This window comes from Stenella coeruleoalba, assembly GCF_951394435.1.
Source record: "Stenella coeruleoalba genome assembly, chromosome: 11".
Lineage (NCBI taxonomy): Eukaryota > Metazoa > Chordata > Mammalia > Artiodactyla > Delphinidae > Stenella > Stenella coeruleoalba.
In genome coordinates, this window is record NC_137157.1 from 359,643 (window position 1) to 379,416 (window position 19,774).

At 52.9% G+C, this 19,774-nt stretch overlaps 1 protein-coding gene across 1 annotated transcript; it reads left to right on the forward strand.

The window, feature by feature from the left end:
• The first annotated feature begins 9,165 nt into the window (after positions 1–9,165).
• On the forward strand, positions 9,166–14,514 carry ARSA (arylsulfatase A). The gene is made up of 9 exons (XM_079936985.1): positions 9,166–9,284; positions 9,760–10,012; positions 10,229–10,469; positions 10,550–10,768; positions 10,845–11,014; positions 11,338–11,462; positions 11,555–11,682; positions 11,927–12,029; positions 12,124–14,514. Exons 2-9 carry the CDS (start codon positions 9,795–9,797, stop codon positions 12,441–12,443), a joined length of 1,524 nt encoding a protein of 507 aa, XP_079793111.1. The 5' UTR covers positions 9,166–9,284; positions 9,760–9,794; the 3' UTR covers positions 12,444–14,514.
• Positions 14,515–19,774: the final 5,260 nt, after the last annotated feature.

A 19,774-nucleotide genomic window follows, 5' to 3' on the forward strand; every position in this document is an offset into this window, starting at 1 on the left:
TGCAGGGAGAGAGGGGCTTAACTTTTTATGAAAGGTAATTCCTAGCCCCTCCTTCACAACTTTCTGAATGACAGGGGATCCCCAGCCTACTTTCTGCCAGGGTCCCCTTGCACTCACACGTCCCCACCCACCATCTTGAAGGGAAGCCCTCCTAGGGATAAATCCCACTCAGTTCATTCTTTTTGTTCTGAGCAGCATTCCATTTTATGAAAATACCATGTTGATATGCGTATTGGGGTTGATTCTAGTTTGGGACAGTTATGAATAAAACTGCTGTGAATATTTTTGCTAACTTTTAAAGAAACTGGCAAGCAGTTTTCCAGAATGATAGTACCATTTTACATTCCAGCTTTTCCCATCTCCTCCATATCCTTGCTAACACTTGGTGTTTCCTGTCTTTTTAATTTTTAGCCATTCTAATGGATGTATAGTGGTATCTCCTTGTGTGATTAAATTTGCATTTCTCTGATGACTAATGATATTGAGCCTCTTTTCATAAGCTTATTAGCCATTCACATGTCTTTTGTGAAGTGTCCATTCAAGTCCACTGACCATTTTTTTAAAAATGTGTAGTTTACCTAATTGAAATGTTGAAGCTCTTTATATATTGTGGGAACAAATTTTTTTGTAAGATACGTGTATTGCAAAAGTTCTCTAATTTTGTAGCTTCCTTTCACTTTCATAGTAGTTTCCTTCAAAGAACAGAAGTTTTTTATTATTATAGAGTGAGCTTATCTTTTTTCTTCTATCATTTATATTCTGTATCCTATCCAAGAAATTTTTTCCTCCTGCAAGATCATAAAATTTTCTCCTGGGTTTTCAATGAGAAGTTGTAGTTTTAACTTTTCATTTAGTTCTATGATTAATTTCAAGTTAATTTTTATTTGCGGTGTCAAGAAAAGGTTGATGTTTGTATTTTCCCTTTTGGGGTGTCCAGTTGTTTCATTCCATTTTTTAATTATTTTAAAATATTTTTATTTACATTGTTTTGCAACCATCACCACTATGTCCAGAACGTTTTCATCATGCCATATGGAAACTCTGTGCCCATTAAGTAGTAACACTCCATTCCCCTCCCCCGGCCCCCGTAACCACTTTTCTACTTTCTGTCTCCACCACTATTTTAGGGACCTCTCAACACCATTTTTTTTTTTTTTTTTTTTTTGCGGTACGTGGGCCTCTCACTGTTGTGGCCTCTCCCGTTGCAGAGCACAGGCTCCGGACGCGCAGGCTCAGTGGCCATGGCTCACAGGCCCAGCCGCTCCACGGCATGTGGGACCGGGGGCACGAACCCGTGTCCCCCGCATCGGCAGGTGGACTCTCAACCACTGTGGCACCAGGGAAGCCCTCAACACCATTTTTGAAAACTCCTTTCCCACTGAATTGCCTTTGCACTTTCTTTACTTTTCCTTTAATCTATATTTATAATTTTTTTCATTTATTTATTTATTTATTTTTTTGGCTGCGTTGTGTCTTCATTGCTGCACGCAGGCTTTCTCTAGTTGTGGTGAGCGGGGGCTACTCTTGGTAGTGGTGCGTGGGCTTCTCACTGTGGTGGCTTCTCATGTTGCGGAGCACGGGCTCTAGGAGTGCGGGCTTCAGTAGTTGTGGCATGCGGGCTCAGTATTTGTGGCTCACAGGCTCTAGAGGGCAGGCTCAGTAGTTGTGATGCACGGACTTTGTTGCTCTGCAGCATATGGGATCTTCCTGGACCAGGGCTCGAACCTGTATCCCCTGCATTGGCAGGCAGATTCTTAACCACTGTGCCACCAGGGAAGCCCTAATGTATATTTATACACTTTCTCCAATACCACACTTATCTTAATTTCTATAACTCTATACTAAGTCTTGAAATCAGATAGTGTAAGTCCTACAACTTCATTCTTTTTTAATTTTGTTGGCTATTCTAGGTCATTTTCATTTCTATGTTTTAGAAGTTTTGGAATCAGCTTGTCAATTTCTACAAAAATTAAAAGCCACCTGGGAATTTAATTGGGTATTGCATTGAGTCTATAAATATATTTAGAGAAAATGGACATCTTAACAATATTGAATCTTCTAATGTTTGAACATGGTATGTCCCCCATTTATTTTGTTTTCCTCAGGTATCTCAGCAAGGCTTAGTAGTTTTCAGGGTTGCATTCTTAAACATTTTGTTAAATTTGCTCCTAAGAATTTCGTTATGTCACGTTATTACAAATGAAATTGTTAAATTTCATGCTATAATTGTTTGTTGCTAGTATATAAAAATACAACTGATTTTTGTAGGTAAATTTTGTAGCTTATAACCTTGTTAAATTCACTTCATTTTATAGTATTTTTGTAGATTCCTTAGGATTTTCTACATAAATCGTCAGCAAATAGCAAAATACTTCCTTATTTTGAATGTTTATGCCTTTCATTTATTTTTCTTGCCTTGTTGCAATGACCACCAGTACAGTGTCATACAGAAGTGATAAGAGCAGGCATTCTTGCTTTTCTCTCAATCATCAGTAGAAAATGTTTGCTATTTCACCATGAAGTATGTTATCTGAAGGTTTTTTTATAGATACCCTTTATCAGATTTAGAAAATTACCTTGTAGTCCTTGTCTGTAGAGAGTTTTTCATTATGAACAGATAGCTGACCCACTTAAGGAACATTTTGATACCTTACCCAATAACTGCGTACATCCTATCGGCCAGAACTGGGTCTGGCTGCAAGTGAGGCTAGAAAATGTTCTTTCTTAAGTGAGCACATTACTGCCTCCTAGAAAACCAGGGCTCTGTTAATAAGGAAGAAGTCATGATGGATATCAGAATAGGCAACTAGCAAGATGCCACTGTGGGTATACAATTTTAGATTAACAGTTATTGACATGCCACATTTTAAACTTACTATTCTATTGTCATCTTGTTGCCATTAAAATAAATACTGTTTTGAATTGTTATTCTTTCTGTAGGTAATTTGTTCTCTCTGGCTACTTTTCAGACCCTGTTGTCTTTAATATTATTCAATTTCAATATGATGTGCCTAGGTGTTCTTTTAGTTTTATTTATCCAGTTTGCGATTTGTTGTGATTCCTGAATCTGAGGAGTTATGTCTTTCATCAAATCTGAAAATTCTCTGCTATTATCTTTTTTAATATTGTACCTCCTCAGTATCTTCTTTTAAAAATATGTTAGACCTCATGTATGAACGTTGAAAACATTATGTGAAGGGAAATAAGCCATTCACAAAGGGCAAATATTATATGACTCTACTGATCTGAGGTTCCTAGAATAGGCAAATTCATAGAGACAGAAAGCAGAATAGAGGTTACCAGGGGCTGGGGAAAGGAGAGAATAGATAGTATTGTTAATGGGGACAGAGTTTCTCTTTGAGATAATGAACAAGTTCTGGAAATGAATAGTGGTGATGGTTCTACAACATTGTGAATATATTTTGTTAAATTATAAATTGTGAAAATTTTTAAAAGATTGAAATTTTTAATATATATTAGACCTTCTCACTGTAACTTCTATAAAATGGTCTCATCTCCCAGTCTAACTATTTTGCATTCAGTCTACCATCTTCTAGTTCAATAATTCTCAGTTGTGTCTAGGCTGCTATTAACCTGCCCATTGAAATTTCAATTCTTATATTTTTCATTTCTAAAGTTATATTTCGTTTGTTTTAAAATCTATCAGATTCTTTCTTTTCCTTTATCCTTTTTTTCTGATGCTTTCTAACAGTTTCTCGTTCCTTGTTCAGGTTTTCAACTGCATCTTTTATCTCTGAGGCCATTTTTAGCATCCTTACATGTTTTGTGATTTTTAGATTGTGATCTCATGTTTGGTTAATCCAAACTGTGGTAAGCTGGAGGGATTGAACTCCTCCAGAGGTGATTTGCATTTGCTCCCGCTAGGTGCCTCAATGCTGCCAACATATAACCACTTCAACTCAATTCTAAACCACCCAGGTAGGGAATTCCCTTATGGTCCAGTGGTTAGGACTCCACACTTCCGCTGCTGGGGGCGCAGGTTCGATTCCTGGTCGGGGAACTAAGATCCTGCAAGCTGTGCAGTGTGACCAAAAAAACCCCATCCAGTATATATTTAAAACCCACACCCATTTGAAGGTAAAAGTCTGTACTTATGAATTCTGAAGGGAGATTTGATTTCTGTCTTGTGGTGAGTTTGTCACAAATTTTCTCATTTCTCTTTCCTAGAAAGGAGATTTTTTTTCCTAGCCTTTGTAACCTTTTACTGAAATTATGAGTCTTTAATAATCCTGACTTCATGTGGGTATCAAAATACCAACTTCTTATATTGCATGGGCCCACATCCCTTTCTCTTGCCTTCTATGCAGCCATTAAAACCCAGAGCTTTAAGTTCCTGGTATTGAGAATGTCCCTGATATCACACTTGCTTACCCTGTTGCTTTTAGTTTCTACTTACTATATTTTACTCAGCATTTCCAAGTGTTTCACAATAGAGGGGTTTTAGGTTATATTGCTGGAAATCTGTTTTTCTTATTCAGCCACAGCAGTCAGCACATAGAAGTGTTTAATGATTGTTTGCTGGTCAGATATTAAATGAGTCAATAAATGAACAGAAAGACATCCTGCATTTTATTTTACTTTTTAAAATAAATTATTTATTTTTGGCTGCATTGGGTCTTCGTTGCTGCACGCGGGCCTTCTCTAGTTGTGGCGAGAGGGGGCTACTCTTTGTTGCGGTGTGCGGGCTTCTCATTGCGGTGGCTTCTCGTTGTGGAGCACAGGCTCTAGGCGCACAGGCTTCAGTAGTTGCAGCACGCGGGCTCAGTAGTTGTGGCTTGCAGGCTCTAGAGCGCAGGCTCAGTAGTTGTGGCGCACGGGCTTAGTTGCTCTGCGGCATGTGGGATCTTCCTGCACCAGGGCTCGAACCCATGTCCCCTGCACTGGCAGGCAGATTCTTAACCACTGCGCCACCAGGGAAGTCCAACATCCTGCATTTTAAAATGTTTATTACCCACACACAACAAAGTATGAGGGTAAGGCACTAGGAATACAGCAGTGATCAAATGGGTCCCTCCTGGTCAACCACATCCTCTCATTCACTGAGAACTTCAGCACCCTGATGACAGGTGGTCTGCTCACTCCAAGTTCTGACATCCTCCATGTCTCTCCAAGTGATCCCTCACACCGTGGCCTCCCAGTTCCTCCACCGCTCATCTCACTGACTGTAAAAGCTAGGGTTTAGGTGTAGATTATAGACGCACGTATGGCTAGTTTGAGCAGGAAGGTATTTAATACATGGAATTAGTGGCTACAACGTCATTGGAAGCACTGAAGGTAGCACTTACCCTGAGCTGCTAGAAATAGACTCTCCCCCAACAATACCACAGAACTAGTCCCCTGGGGATTTGTTCTTTTTTGCCACAGTCAGCAAACTGAGGTGTCAGAAAACTGATATTCCAACTGCTGGCTCCAACAGACCACACCTCGGAGTCTGTATTTCCAGCCCCTTTCGCATCTAGGTAAGGCCATGTCGCAGAGTTCTGGAATTGCTTTGGGTAGAAATGATGTGTGCCACTCCTAGGCCTAACCCATAAATACCTCCTGCTTATCCTGCATGCTCTCTGTTCGCTCTTCCGCTGGCTGAATGTAGGCGTCTAGGATGACCTTAAATCCACATGTCACAAGTGGCAGCACTTCCTTCAGCACGGGTCCCTAAATGCCTATATGGAGCAGAGACTCACCCACCCCCATTCCTGCCTATGTCGCAAACTGGACTTCCTGTGAGCGAGAAACAAATGTCTATTGTATTGAGTCACTGAGACTTGGGGGTTTATCTGTTAAAGTAGCTGGTGTTTCGTCAACTGCTATAGGAGACTCCATTGAGCTTTCCACCTTCAGAGTCCTTGTCTAGATCAGCAGGTAGTGTTGCACTGGCCAGCTGCTCAACATATCTGTTTGAATAATATGCTTGGGAACCAGGGAGATTAATACAAAATAAATTCACGTAACCACTGTATCCATTGTGGGATGGACAGTGGCCCCAAATGCATGACTTGTCTGACTTCCAAAGCCCAGCTCTCATCAGTGTACTGTGGGGTCATCAGAATGTCCAAGAAGTGGGGCTTCCCTGGTGGCACAGTGGTTGAGAGTCCGCCTGCCGATGCAGGGGACACGGGTTTGTGCCCCGGTCCGGGAAGATCCCACATGCCGCGGAGCGGCTGGGCCCGTGAGCCATGGCCGCTGAGCCTGCGCGTCCGGAACCTGTGCTCCGCAACGGGAGAGGCCACAACAGTGAAAGGCCCGCCTACCGCAAAAAAAAAAAAAAAAAAAAAAAAAAAATGTCCAAGAAGTGGCATTCGCTCAGAGCCAGTGCCCAACAACCCCTCCGAGCCTGAGGTGTCCCTTCCCCTAGTGCATGGCCATCCTGGCCAAAGGCCATACCTCCCTGCAGCGGAGGCCAGGGAAAAGACTTAGTACAGCCTTGGGTGTTTCTGCCAGGTCTTTCCCTCTGGCAGAGGGCTCCAGGTCTGTGAGTGACTCATGTCCAGGAACTGGAAGAGGAGCTGCGCTGTGAGTCACGTCTGGGCCGTGTTCCCGAGACCCAGGGTCTTTCCACCGCTAGCCCCGCCTCCACTAGTGCTGACCCCTGCTTTTGTCCTGGAGGGTAACTCCACTGGCCAGGGAGCCAAAAATCTCTGAGGCCAAGCCATTCTGCCTGACCATGATGGTGACAATACCTGCCTGGCCATGTGGCCTCTGCCACCCTAGCATCTTGTCATCCATTTCATTTGTGTCCCACAGTGGCCAGCTCCCCAGAGCCTTGCAAGGGTGTGGCTGCTTCCCTTCCTTACTCCAAGGTCCACCTCAATGTCTCAGTGAGAGCATCTTCCAGGCCCTCACAGAGGACAGTTAGGGGACAACAGAGCAGGTCAAGCACAATACACTCCTGTCCCTCTCTGTCTTTGGATGCCTTTTTCTGTATTAAACCAAAGAGTTTCCAGCATCTTGGCTTCATTCACATGGGCTGTCATGAGCCCTGGTTTTAACCACAGCACAAACAGTCAACACCATCCGAGCCCCTCAGATCCAGAACCTGTGCTCAGTCAGTCCTGCCTGACTTAGGATCATTTTCCTCCAATATCCAGGGGACAGGAATGATGGTTGCTGAGGGCAAAGTGGACGGAGCAGACCCAAAGGAGGAGGTGGAGGCCTGCACAGATGGTCTTCGGTGTCCTGGGTCCCCCACATCCGCCAGTCCCAAGAACCACTGCAGAAGCCCTTCAGGTGGGCCAAGTGTTCTCCATGAAGCGGCTGGCCCACCCCACTCACCCCAGGCAGGCCCAGGAAATGGGAGGCCCTCCCTTGCCCTAGGTGCCGAAAGAGCAGGCACGCACCGCTCACAGGGCCCCTCTCCTAACTGTGGGTGTTAGTTCCAAATTAGCAATGCCCAGAGCCACTTCCGCAGCCTGGCAGGATGCCTCGCACCGGGGCTCTGTCCCAAGCTGACCCTCTTGCCGGCTCCCGCAGCAAAGCCAAGAAAGGCTCACATCTCCAAAAGACTCTGGCGCCCGCAGAGCGCGGCTTTGAACAAACACAGCTGGCAGCACATGCGCCCTCCCCCCACCCAGAGGTCAGGGCTGGGCTGGCTCTGCTGTCCCGTGTGCACACACCAGAACAGCCTCCAGAGACTGCAGGGGGAAAGTGCCAGTCATTTGCATAACAGCACAACCACAGGCCGGCTCTTCCAGAGAGTCAGGGCAGGCCCTCCGCTGCCTGGGGTAGTTCCCAGCTTGCAGCGGAGAGGGAAGAAAGTGCTTTTGGTTGATTCCTTTTAAACTCCGATTCACAGCACCAACCAGCTGTGATAGTTCCAATTACAAGTTCAAAGATTTCTGGGCCACGGAAAAACTTTCTGTCCTGGCCACCCACCCCATACTGCTCCCACGCACCGGCCCAGAAACCACACTGGAATGTGACACCAAGGCCAGCAGCAGCCGCAAGCCCAGCCGTGTCTCTGGGAGTCGCTACCCTTCCAATTTTCTCCCCCACGCTGCCTCTCGTCTTGAGCTTTCATCTTTCACCAGCAAAATACCAGCTCCCCAGCCAGGGCTGCAGTGGAAACTGTGTCTTGGCCCCCACCCCAGTGACCAGAGGCCTTTCAGGGGCCCTGTCCACTCTCCCACTGGCTCCAGGGTCAGTAACCACGGGAAGCCCTCCCCAACCAGCAGCCCGCATCCTGCTCTTCCTGAGGTCAGACCTTGTGGGGGACCCTGAAGCCTGAGAGCTGCCCTGGGGAGGGCTGGGGGTGGGCGACGAATGTCCTAGGGGAGCTGCTGTGGGGAGGCTCCCCGGGGGAGTTACGTGGGGTCTTCAGCTGCACTAAGATACCCACCTAACCACCCCCTGGGGCGTTCTCTTACTTTGAAACAGCTAAACAAACTGCGGACCAAAAAGGTGAAGCCATTCGTCCGAAGCTGTGCAGTGATGGAGCCAGGACCGTCATCTCCGCTTTCGATGGGCCCTTCCCATTGGTGTAACCCGGACGCAGAGCAAACCCCATATGCCCCTCTACACAGCACACACACGCCCCACCACGCACACCGCACATCACACACACATCACACACGCACACACACACCCTGACGCACAACAGACACACACATGAACGGAGGGGAAAGGGTTGGGAAGAAATTTTTATCTCCTGTTTCAAGAAAAACACCAAAAGTAGTGTTGAAGGAAAAGCCAGCAGCCCGCGGGCTCCACGGTTTTTGTTTCGATTCGCTCGCTCCACACTCTCCGGGTTCAGGCCCCTTATGGAACACACCGCGCGCCGAGCGCGAACGCCGGCAACCCGCTTGCGAGCACCTCCCCCGCCGCCCCGCACCTGGCGCCAACTGCCTCGGGGCGCAAACCGGGTCGGAGCGCGCGCGCACGACCGCGCCGCCCCCCGCCCAGGCCGCCCCCCGCCGCAGGCTCGCGACCCCGCCCCAACCCCGGTCAGAGAAGGCCTCGCCGCACCCCCGGGCCGGGCGCCCCCCGCCCGGCCCTGCGCCCCGCCCCTGCGGGGGTGGGGTGGGGTGGCCGCGCGGAAGTCACGGGGTCAGGGGGCGGGTCGCAGGGCGGGCCGGGGGCGGGACCGGGCCAGGCGGAAGCGCCAGCAGAGGGCACTGCTGCCCGCAGTTCCGCGTTCGCCCCTCCCCTGCCGTGAACTGCCTTCGTCCCGCTTCGCGCGGGTCAGCGTCCTGGGACTTCTGCCCCTGATCACGAGCCTGGGCCGGGACCTTTACGTGAAGAGGGTCAGATCTCCGCCTAAGAATCTAAAGGTGTCCTGGCCCTTGAGGGTCCCCAGGGAATTAGATCCCAGGCTACGGGCTCCTGTGTTCTGTTGAGGTCAAGGGTCTCAGGTGCCGAGTTCGCTGGGACTTAAGGAAGGGGTTGTCTCAGGCGGGGTTAGGGGAGTATTTGGGTCTGAGGTCTCAGGGGAGGGTAGTGCCTGGGTCTGGGGTATCAGGGGAGGGTAGTGCCTTGCGTCTGGGGTCTCAGGGGAGGGTAGTGCCTGGGTCTGGGGTCTCAGGGGAGGGTAGTGCCTGGATCTGAGGTCTCAGGGGAGGGTAGTGCCTAGGTCTGAGGTTTCAGGAGAGGTTAGTGCCTGGGTCTGGGGTATCAGAAGTTAGTGCCTGGGTCTGGGATATCAGGGGAGGGTAGTGCCTTGCATCTGGGGTATCAGGGGAGGGTAGTGCCTTGCGTCTGGGGTTCTGGGATAGAGCTTTCTGGAACCACTTTGCCTTCCCTCCCAAGGGTCTCTTGTTACAGGCCTGTCTGTGCCGGGTGCCATGGTGGCTCTGTGGACCCTCACTCTGGCCTTGGCTGCTGGCCTGGCTGCTACCAGCCCACCCAACATTGTGCTGATCTTTGCTGATGACCTGGGCTATGGGGACCTGGGCTCCTATGGACACCCCAGTTCCACCACCCCCAATCTGGACCAACTGGCCGCAGGGGGTCTGCGGTTCACGGACTTCTACGTGCCTGTGTCTCTGTGCACACCCTCCCGGTGAGCAAGGAGACCGGGAGCCCTCACCCCAAATGCCCACCCCTGCCCATCCAGTTCCTCCCAGATGCACTCTGGGTTGCAGAGGGAGGAAGAGGGTCTCCATCCCTCTGTGGAGAAGTTCGCGTCTCTTTGTTTTTGTCCTCTCCCTCCCCTTCTCCTTGTGTCCCTCTCAATCACTTTTGCTCCCTCTCACGGACTCTGTGACTTGTCCTATAGGGCTGCCCTCCTGACCGGCCGACTCCCAGTTCGGATGGGCCTGTACCCTGGCGTTCTGGAGCCCAGCTCCCGAGGGGGCCTGCCTCTGGAGGAGGTGACCCTGGCTGAGGTCCTGGCTGCCCGAGGCTACCTCACAGGGATAGCTGGCAAATGGCACCTTGGGGTGGGGCCTGAGGGGGCCTTTCTGCCCCCCCACCATGGCTTCCATCGATTCCTGGGCATCCCATACTCCCATGACCAGGTAGGAACCACAGGGGTCCGTCCCTTTGACCCTACAGCCCCAGCCCACAGCCCAGACCTCTGAAGGAGCTGCTCCCCCAGGGCCCTTGCCAGAACCTGACCTGCTTCCCGCCGGCCACCCCCTGCGATGGCAGCTGCGACCAGGGCCTGGTCCCTGTCCCTCTGTTGGCCAACCTATCGGTGGAGGCACAGCCCCCTTGGCTTCCTGGACTTGAGGCCCGCTACGTGGCCTTCGCCCGTGACCTCATGGCAGATGCCCAGCGCCAGGGCCGCCCGTTCTTCCTGTACTACGCCTCCCATGTGAGTGATCGTGCCCCCCCCAGCCCAGGGCTGCCCGTGACCTCTACCTGCTGCTAACTCCAGTCTCCATCCCCAGCACACCCACTACCCCCAGTTCAGTGGGCAGAGCTTTTCGGGGCGCTCAGGCCGAGGGCCGTTTGGGGACTCCCTGATGGAGCTGGATGCGGCCGTGGGGGCCCTGATGACGGCTGTGGGGGACCTGGGGCTGCTCGGAGAGACACTGGTCTTCTTCACTGCAGACAACGGGTACTCCGGCAGGGGGCAGAGGATGCTGGTCGATCCCTCACAGGGCCCTGGGGTCTTCCCATCTTGACTGCTGGCCGAGGACGTAGTGGGATAAGGGGGTCTCGGGAGATGCTGGCCATATGTGGTGACACCAGGTGCATGTGTGTGGGAGGCTGGGGGCCACGAGTACATGGAGGTGCTTGTCTTGGTAGGACAGGGAGCGGACAGGCACATGCTGGCCGTTTCTGGGCAAAATGTGTAACTTAGAAGTCTGGGGCTGGGGTCACTGGGGCAGGCCAGAGACCCTGGGCCCCTCATCGCAGATAACCTCTCGGGTGTTGCAGACCTGAGACGATGCGGATGTCCCACGGCGGCTGCTCTGGCCTCCTGCGATGCGGAAAGGGAACCACTTTCGAGGGGGGCGTCCGAGAGCCTGCCTTGGCCTTCTGGCCAGGCCACATCGCTCCCGGTCAGTCTTCAGGCCTTCTCCTCCTGGACTCTTGGCCCCACCTCCCCAACCTTGATCACAGATGGAGTGACTGTACAGCCCTCTACCCGCAGGTGTGACCCATGAGCTAGCCAGCTCCCTGGACCTACTGCCCACCCTGGCAGCCCTGGCAGGGGCCCCGCTGCCCAATGTCACCTTGGATGGCGTTGACCTCAGCCCTCTGCTGCTGGGCACAGGCAAGGTAGGGCCCGTGACCTCATGACCCCTGCTCCCCCCAACCCCCCCCGGGCCCCCCCAACTTGCCCTCCCCCGGAGTGAGTATGGGGAGCACCTGAAGCCCCTGGGGCCAGGCAGACCCTCTGTCGAGCAGCGTCCAAGGGGTGCCGCCCCTGGGGCTCTCGGGTGGGCAGGGAGCCACTGCACAGCCAGGGCCCAACGCAGGGCTGAGGCTCCGGGTATGTGCAGACCCCCGACTTTGCCCCCAGAGTCCCCGGCAGACCCTCTTCTTCTACCCGGCCTACCCAGACGAGGTCCGAGGGGTCTTTGCTGTGCGAAGCGGCAAGTACAAGGCACACTTCTTCACCCAGGGTAACTGCCTCTCCCCAGCCCCGCCCACCCCTCATAGCCCCAGAGCCCACCCCCGCCGCCCCCGCCCTGTGCACAGATGTGCCCCCCTCCCCAGGCTCTGTCCACAGCGACACCACTGCGGACCCTGCCTGCCATGCCTCTAGTCCTCTGACTGCCCATGAGCCCCCGCTGCTCTTTGACCTGTCTGAGGACCCTGGTGAGAACTACAACCTTCTGGGGGGTGTGGCTGAGGTCGCCCCAGAGGCGCTGCAGGCGCTGAAGCAACTTCAGCTGCTCAAGGCCCAGTTTGATGCTGCCGTGACCTTCAGCCCCAGCCAGATAGCCCGGGGCGAGGACCCTGCCCTGCAGGTCTGCTGTCAGCCCAGCTGCACCCCCAGGCCATCCTGCTGCCACTGCCCTGAGCTCCAGCCCTGAGAGCATAGGCGGAGGCCAGCCCCGTGCCCCTCGCCCCACCCAGGCGTGTGATGGTTCATTGCTGTGCTGTGGGTGTGTAGAGGTGGTTTGTACCTGAGCACGCTAATAACACCAGCTGACACTTGTAGGTGTGAGAATTCACATGATCCTTGTGATAGCCCTGAGATAGGTGTTGTTCTGCCCGTTGCAAATGAGGAACCTGAGGCGTGGAGAGGTCCAGCAACTTGTCTGAGATCACCCAGCCAGTGAGAGGTTGGCTCTGGAAGCTGCCCCCTCCCCCTGGTGATTGCTTGTGTCAGTGCAGACAAGCGTGGTGGTGAGTGTGGGCACACCTGTTCACGGGGGCAAAACTAGGTGCTTTTATGTGCCAGGACGGGGTGAGGAGGGGGCGAGGGCATGGCGGGCAGCAGACCCCGAAGACGCGGAGTGCCCACAAGAGCCAGGTTTTCCCCGGGGAAGAAGCACAGGAACTGGACCACCCTGGGTGTTAGAAACCTGTGTGAAGGAGGGAGAGGGGTTACACGGTCTACTGTGGTGAAGTGGGCTGGGGAGCCCTGCCAGCTCTGAGGAAGGCATGCCAGCAGCTCCGGAGGCTTCCCCTCAGCCCCCAGTGCCCCTTCCAGAGCTCTGCATTTCCTACCTGCACACACATTTCCAGTCTCCTGGCTTCGCCTCTGCCCCCACGGGAGCCATTCCCCACCGGCAAAGTGATCTCTTAAAAACAAGCAGGTTGGGCTCCATTTGTGCTCAAAACTGCAGGCTTCCTATCATGCTCAGAATAGAACCCAGACTCCTTGGAGTGGCCCACCATGCCCCACCCCACAGCCCTCGTCCGTCAGCCCCGGCAGCTGGCCGGGTTGCCCATCATCAGGGGAAGATGCTCATCTTTGACTCTGTCTGGCATCTTCTCTGCAGAGGGGCCCCCTGCCTGCCCACCCACTGGCATCTGCGTGGTGGCATGTAGCCCTCCTGGGGTCCCCTTGTGTGTGTACCGATCCAGGGCCACGTGCTCCTAGAGCGGCTGTCACACCCCACATGCTCCCTCAGCATTGGTTGAGTGAGAAGAGTGCCGTCTGGGGGCTCAGGGCCCCGAGTGGGTGTCCTGTCCTCGTGGTAGACCAAACAGCCATCCCCGTCCTCCTAACGGTCCCCTCACTGTTTCCTTGGTGGGCAGAGGCCCCGTGACCTCTGAGGTACAGGCTGTCCTAGTCCCAGGAGGCTAGTAGCCAGTCTGAGCCAATCACAATCCAGTGATTGGTCCAAGAGAGGCGTGTGACCAAGGGTCCTGGTCAGTGAAAGGTCAGGGGCAGTCTGCTGGAATCCCGGGGTCTTCTGCATCACTCATCCTCCAGGAGTGGTGAGGACGGTGCTGCAGCATCACGGGGCCTGACCAGACATCATGCATCCGCTAAACGAGTGTCTCCAGCCACGTACCTCCAGAGCTCACAATGTAAGAAAATAAACCAGCCTATGTAAGCCGAGTGCTGCTGCTTGTCTATTACTTGCAGCTGAAAGCAGTCTTGCTGGAATGATGTGTGAACGGGACGTGTAGAGGGCATGTGTATGTGTGCAGGGGTCCTCCTGAGTGAGCCCGTGGTGTCAGATCCTGCTGTATCTTGGAGCTGCCCCCATAGGGCAGTGGTTTCCTTGGGGGCCCCTTCAGCCACTGACGCTGACATAAGAAGGGCCCACGTGCACGTGTGGTCTGGGCATGCCCACCCCCTGCAGCCTGCAGCTTCTCTTCTAGGGGGCCCGCAGTCACCTCGAGGTGCCTTGGTTTCAGGATGAGAACAGAGAGGAATGGAAGCAGGTGCATGATCTCTGTATCACATCCAAAGATCAAACCCTCCAGCAAGAATACATGAATGCCAACACCCAGGCATAACCTGCAGGCGCCTTGTCCAGGTCTGCCGCCCAGCTGGGTGGTGAGCATCGCTTTATTAGTTCCACAGACCTTTACTTACCACCCAGCGCTGCGCTTAGGGCTGGGGCACAGATCGACAGGGGGGACTCACCCCTGCTCCTTTGGTGCTTAACGTCTAGCAAAGGAGATGACCATCAACCCTGCGCACTCAGACCAAATGGAGTTCAGTGTGGTAGAAACTCAACTTCCCAGGTTTCGGTGTGTGGGTGTTGCCTGGGAACAAGGATCGGGAACCGTCAGGTGCTACAGAAGTTCTCTGTCTTGACTGGGGGTGCTGGAAACGCGGTGCACACACATGTATAATGCACTTGGGCCACACGCTTGAGTGCCCTTTATGATGCCATGTATATTTTATACTTCAGTAGAAATAAAATATTAATCGTGATCGTGTCAACTGTATCTCGAGAAAACTGGAAGAAAAAAACTTCACTGTAGTAAATACCACAAAGGAAGAGAGCTTGGTGCCACAAAAGTGCAACTGCGGGGCGGGGCAGGGGCGCTGGAAATGACTGAACCGGTAGGGCTGCTTCCCCGTCTGCTGAGACCTGGCGGGTGTTCACTCCACCCTCCCAACGCAAGGTTCCCCCCCCCCACTGTTGGTCTCGCTGGGAGGCTCTGAGGGCAGAAAAGCTTGTTTCCCATCATTGTAGCTGCTTTAGTGCGATGCGCCCTCTTTGTAGAGGCACCAGTGTGCGCACGTGCTCCCCCGTGTTCGTGCACACGCGCCCGAAAACGGGCCTGCATACTCGACACAGACATGCACACGCTCACGCACGTTCATACACACACTCACAGCCCCAAATGCTGTCTGCGATGTCCCTTCTCTGCTGCTGTTGATTTGAAAAGCAGCCCTTTTCCTGTGAGCCTGAGACCATCCACGCCCACCGAGTGGCTTCCTCAGGGAGCCCAGCATCCTCTGGAAGGAGCCACGTGTGTTTGGAAGGAACAGAACATTGTGCTGTGGGTGCTGTGGTTTCCCTCAGGAGGGAAGAAGAGATACCTGGACACGCCCCTCCTACCCCCCGTGACTGTGACTGTGACCCCCACATCTTACCTGTGGGTGTTGAGCTCGACCCTGACGCTCATCACGGCTGGACACCGCCTGTGGGATGTCTGGAGAGTCCTGCCAGCTCCCTGACCCCAGGCCTGGTGTAGGCGGGGCTTGCTTCTTCTCTCTGCTCTCAGCCCGCAAACGAGCTGCTCTAAAGGGCAAGGGGTGTACACTCCTGGGGTGGTCTTCAACCAGTGGGGGTCAGGAGCCAGCAGGTAAGTGTTCCTGCTTCCCATCCTTCGGGTATATGGTTCAGGGAAGAACTCTTATGCTTCTCAGAAGGGCAGCCAGCCTTGAGGATGGGCCTTACACTGGCTTTTGCTCCCTCCCTACCTCATTCGTGCCCTCTCCTCACTACAGCACACAGTGGGGCTTTTACGAAACCAGCTGCCTGCCCCTCTGCCCTTGTACGTCCTCTTGCATGGAACTGAGCACAATGCCCAGAGACACAGCAGCCCTCAGGCAGTCATGAGGGCGAAGACCACACACTAAGGGCACAGGACCAAGGGAAGGAGCCTGCTGTTCTCGACGTCACCTTCTAGAAGCCACACCAGCGTCCAGGCCTCCTGCGGCACAAGAAACGCCCTGATTTATTAGACTGTCTCCCTGGGCAGTTCTCTTAGAGCTGAATGCTCTGCATCCCACCTATCACACGAACCACTGTTGAAACATTCCCAGTGACATCCAAAAAGAAGCGTGCTCTTGACATGCAGAATATAAAATCCAGGGTGTACATGTATTTCTTTTTACCTTATTGATTATATTTTTGAATCTATGATTATGTTTTTCTCCTTTTCTTGCCACTCAAACATTTTAAATCATGAATTTCTTGGTCAGCAGTTTCATAACTAGAATCTGAGCTGAGACCACCATTCTTTATTTTATAATGATCTTAGCTACTCTGCCTTAATCTTTTTTTTTTTTTTTTTTTGCGGTACGCGGGCCTCTCAGTGTTGTGGCCTCTCCCGTTGCGGAGCACAGGCTCCGGACACGCAGGCTCAGCGGCCATGGCTCACGGGCCCAGCCACTCTGCGGCATGTGGGATCTTCCCGGACCGGGGCACGAACCCGTGTCCCCTGCATTGGCAGGCGGACTCTCAACCACTGCGCCACCAGGGAAGCCCGTTTGCCTTAATCTTTTTGCCCTAAATTATTCCTTGATTCTCCCAATCTCTTTCTGGCCTCAAACAAAACAAAACAAAACTCATAGATAAGAAGGAAACTGGAAAAAAAATACACCAAAACATTAGCAATCGTCTTTAAGTTGAAAAGATACACTCAGGGGAGTCCTGCTCTTGGCCTGACAGCTGAACTCACCAAATCCTATGAGACTGGTATTTCCATTGTGGCCAAAATAACTTTTTATGTTTGGGGTTTTTTGGTTCTTTTTTTTAGATGTATTTATTATTTTTTTATTTTTATTTTTTGCTGCATCAGGTCTTAGTTGCGGCACACGGGATCTTCGTTGAGGCATGTGGGCTCTTTCATTGTCGTGTGCAGGCTTCTCTCTAGTTGTGGCATGCGGGTTTTTTTATCTCTAGTTGTGGCGTGCAGGCTCCAGGGCGTGTGGGTTCTGTGGTTTGCGGCACGCAGGCTCCCTAGTTGAGGAGCACGAGCTCAGTAGTTGTGGCTCCCGGGCTTAGTTGCCCCGCAGCATGTGGGATCTTAGTTCCCTGACCGGGGATCAAACCCTCGTCCCCTGCATTGTAAGGTGGATTCTTTACCACTGGACCACCAGGGAAGTCCCTATGTTTGGATTTAATGAATGTATCTGTACTTTTTTTAGTTTTCTGTGGGTGTTTCTATTTGCATTCGGGGGTCCCTAATAGCAACATATAATGCTTGAAACAAGACATGTTCATTGCAGAGAAAAAAAGGAAGAGAAACTGTCAGCCCCACCTCCGGCAACAACGACTGCAGTCTTTGTGTTTTCGTTCAGTCTTTTTCAGTGTAGTTTCTAGTGTAGATTCTGCATATTTACTTGTCCTTAATAGCATAACAAATATTTCTGTATTATTACTAAATGTTTGTAAGCACACTTTTTTTGTACCAGCCCACTATTCCCATTAGGTATATATACCTCAATACAGTTAACCCTACTGGCCAATATTTAGATTGTCTTTTGTGTTTTCAACATTTTAAACAAGAACATGTACCGTACAAGGCTTTTCATTTAGGGTGCTCTCCTTGGCTGGCACAGCCCTGGCATTGGAGGCTTACTCACTCACCACTCAGGGCTCTGAGGGCCCCCAGCACGTGTGCCAGGCTCTGGGAGGACGGGGGCACTAGCAGACCCACAGTTGGCAGCCTCTGCCCAGGGCCCCCCTGCGTCCGGGAGGATAGGAGGTCACCCAGCCACATGCAGAGAAAGCTCAGTGTCCAGGGTGGAAATAATGGGGTGGAGGGAAGAGGGGCTGGAGAGGGGCAGCGACAGGGCAGGCTGAGGTCGCACAGGGAGCCACAGCAGAGTTAAGAGGGCGAGCGGCCTGCTCAGGTTTCTGTTTAAACAACCGGGTCTGGTTGCAGGAGCTGGTGGATTGCAGACACAGGTGGAGGTGGGAGCCTAGAGGAGGCTGCTTGACGCACAAAGATCCAGGCGGAGGCGGGGAGGCGGGGGGGGGGGGGGCAGGCTTGGGGTGGGGGGGGGTGGCGCTGACAGCAGGGCAGTCTAGGGTGCCTCCACGCTTCCTGCTCAGGCAACTGGAAGAGACACAAAGCACAGAATATAGAATGGGGCACATGGGGAAGAGGCTCACGTCACTTCAAAGTGTCCGTGGCTCCCACCAGGAGTTCTGTGTCTCTGCACCTCAGGGCCCTGGTTAGGGTCCCACGTTTACCGAACTCCACCAGGCGCCTGGCCAGTGACTGGCAGAAGCAGCGCTCCTGGAGGGCGCTGGGGTTGGTGAGGGAAGGCACAGCACAGAGCTGAAGCACACGGTCTGCCGGGGGCAGGACTCTGGGGCCCTCAGCACAGGGAAGGCACCGAGGCCGCCGCGGGGGAGAGGAGGCCAGTGAGCGGACCCAGGACAGAGGCAGGGCGGGGCCTGGAGCGCAGCTGAGCCGGAGCAGACCACGAGCCAGCCCCGAGAAAGAACAGCTGGGGAGGTGAAGGAAGGTGCCCGGGCCGGTGCAGGAAAGGAGACCAGAGGCGGTAGGAAGGTGGACAGGTGTGGGAAGGTCCCTCCTGACAGGAAGCTGTGCCAGGCGAAGGATGCCCAAGTGTGTCCGGCTGCTGTCCCGAAGGGCCACCGCAGGAAGGGAAGGTATGGGTACAGAGACGTGAGGAGATGAGTTGGAGGGACTGAGCCCAACAGGGGCGGGGTGGGGGCCGGGCAAATGGAGCCTCCCCTGAGATGGGGGGTCCAATTTCCACCTGACAGAGAGTGAAGGAACAGCAGGCGGGCGGGGTGCAGCCGCAGGGACCTGAGAATCACGCCCCCAGGCTGAGGGGCAGAGGTGCGCGTCCAGGGGTTCTCTGCCTGCCTCATTCAACTGTAATCAGCAGGAAAGTTTTCTCGTAGATGTTCTGCTGAGTTGGTCTTCTTGCAGGGTCGGGGGACCCTGGCCTGCGCCGGGGCTAACCAAATGCTGAAGCGTGGCCATTTACTGATTCCTAACCCGTGACTATGTTCTCTGTTTGCCGGTTGCCCTTAAATTAATTTGAGTAGAGGTGTGTGATTTCTATAGACAGTGGTTTTCAACCTTCATGCAGTGAATTTGTCTACACTGGCCTTTCTCACTCTCATTTCTTAACCTTCACCTGTTGTCTTCCTGGAGCTGCTGGCATCCTGGGCTCGGGGGGTTAGGGCGGGGGGCAGGCCCACCCTCAGAAAGGCACTGACCACCATGCTGACCTCAGCACTTGAGAGCTGGGGCTCGCTGGGGGCAGGGGGCCGGGGAAGCCCTTTCTCCAGGAGGTACCATCTGTAATTACCTAGGGCATGTGACAGTCACCTCTTTTCTTCTGGCTTTCTGTGGAGAATTTTTAAAACACTAATCTTAAGATCTAAGCAGACTGACGCCTGCTCTCTGTCTCACATACACACTCACAAGCGTGCAGGCACACTCGTAAGCACGCACACACTTCCCAGCCTGGCACTCCAGTGCAGGTGGAAAGGACACACGCTGCGTGACCTTTCTCTCTGGCCTCAGCTTCCTCGCTGGCCAAGCAAGTGTATTTGGAGAGCACCCACCGCGCACCGCACAGGGACACCAGCGTGATTTCAGAGAGCAGTGAAGGGGTCTCCTGATTCCATCACCCTGGGGTCTTGGTCCCCACTGCCATGGACAGTGCCTGGGCCCCTGGCCCCTTATCTGCGCCCCCCCCCCCCCCCAGAAATAGCCAAGGTCACACCAA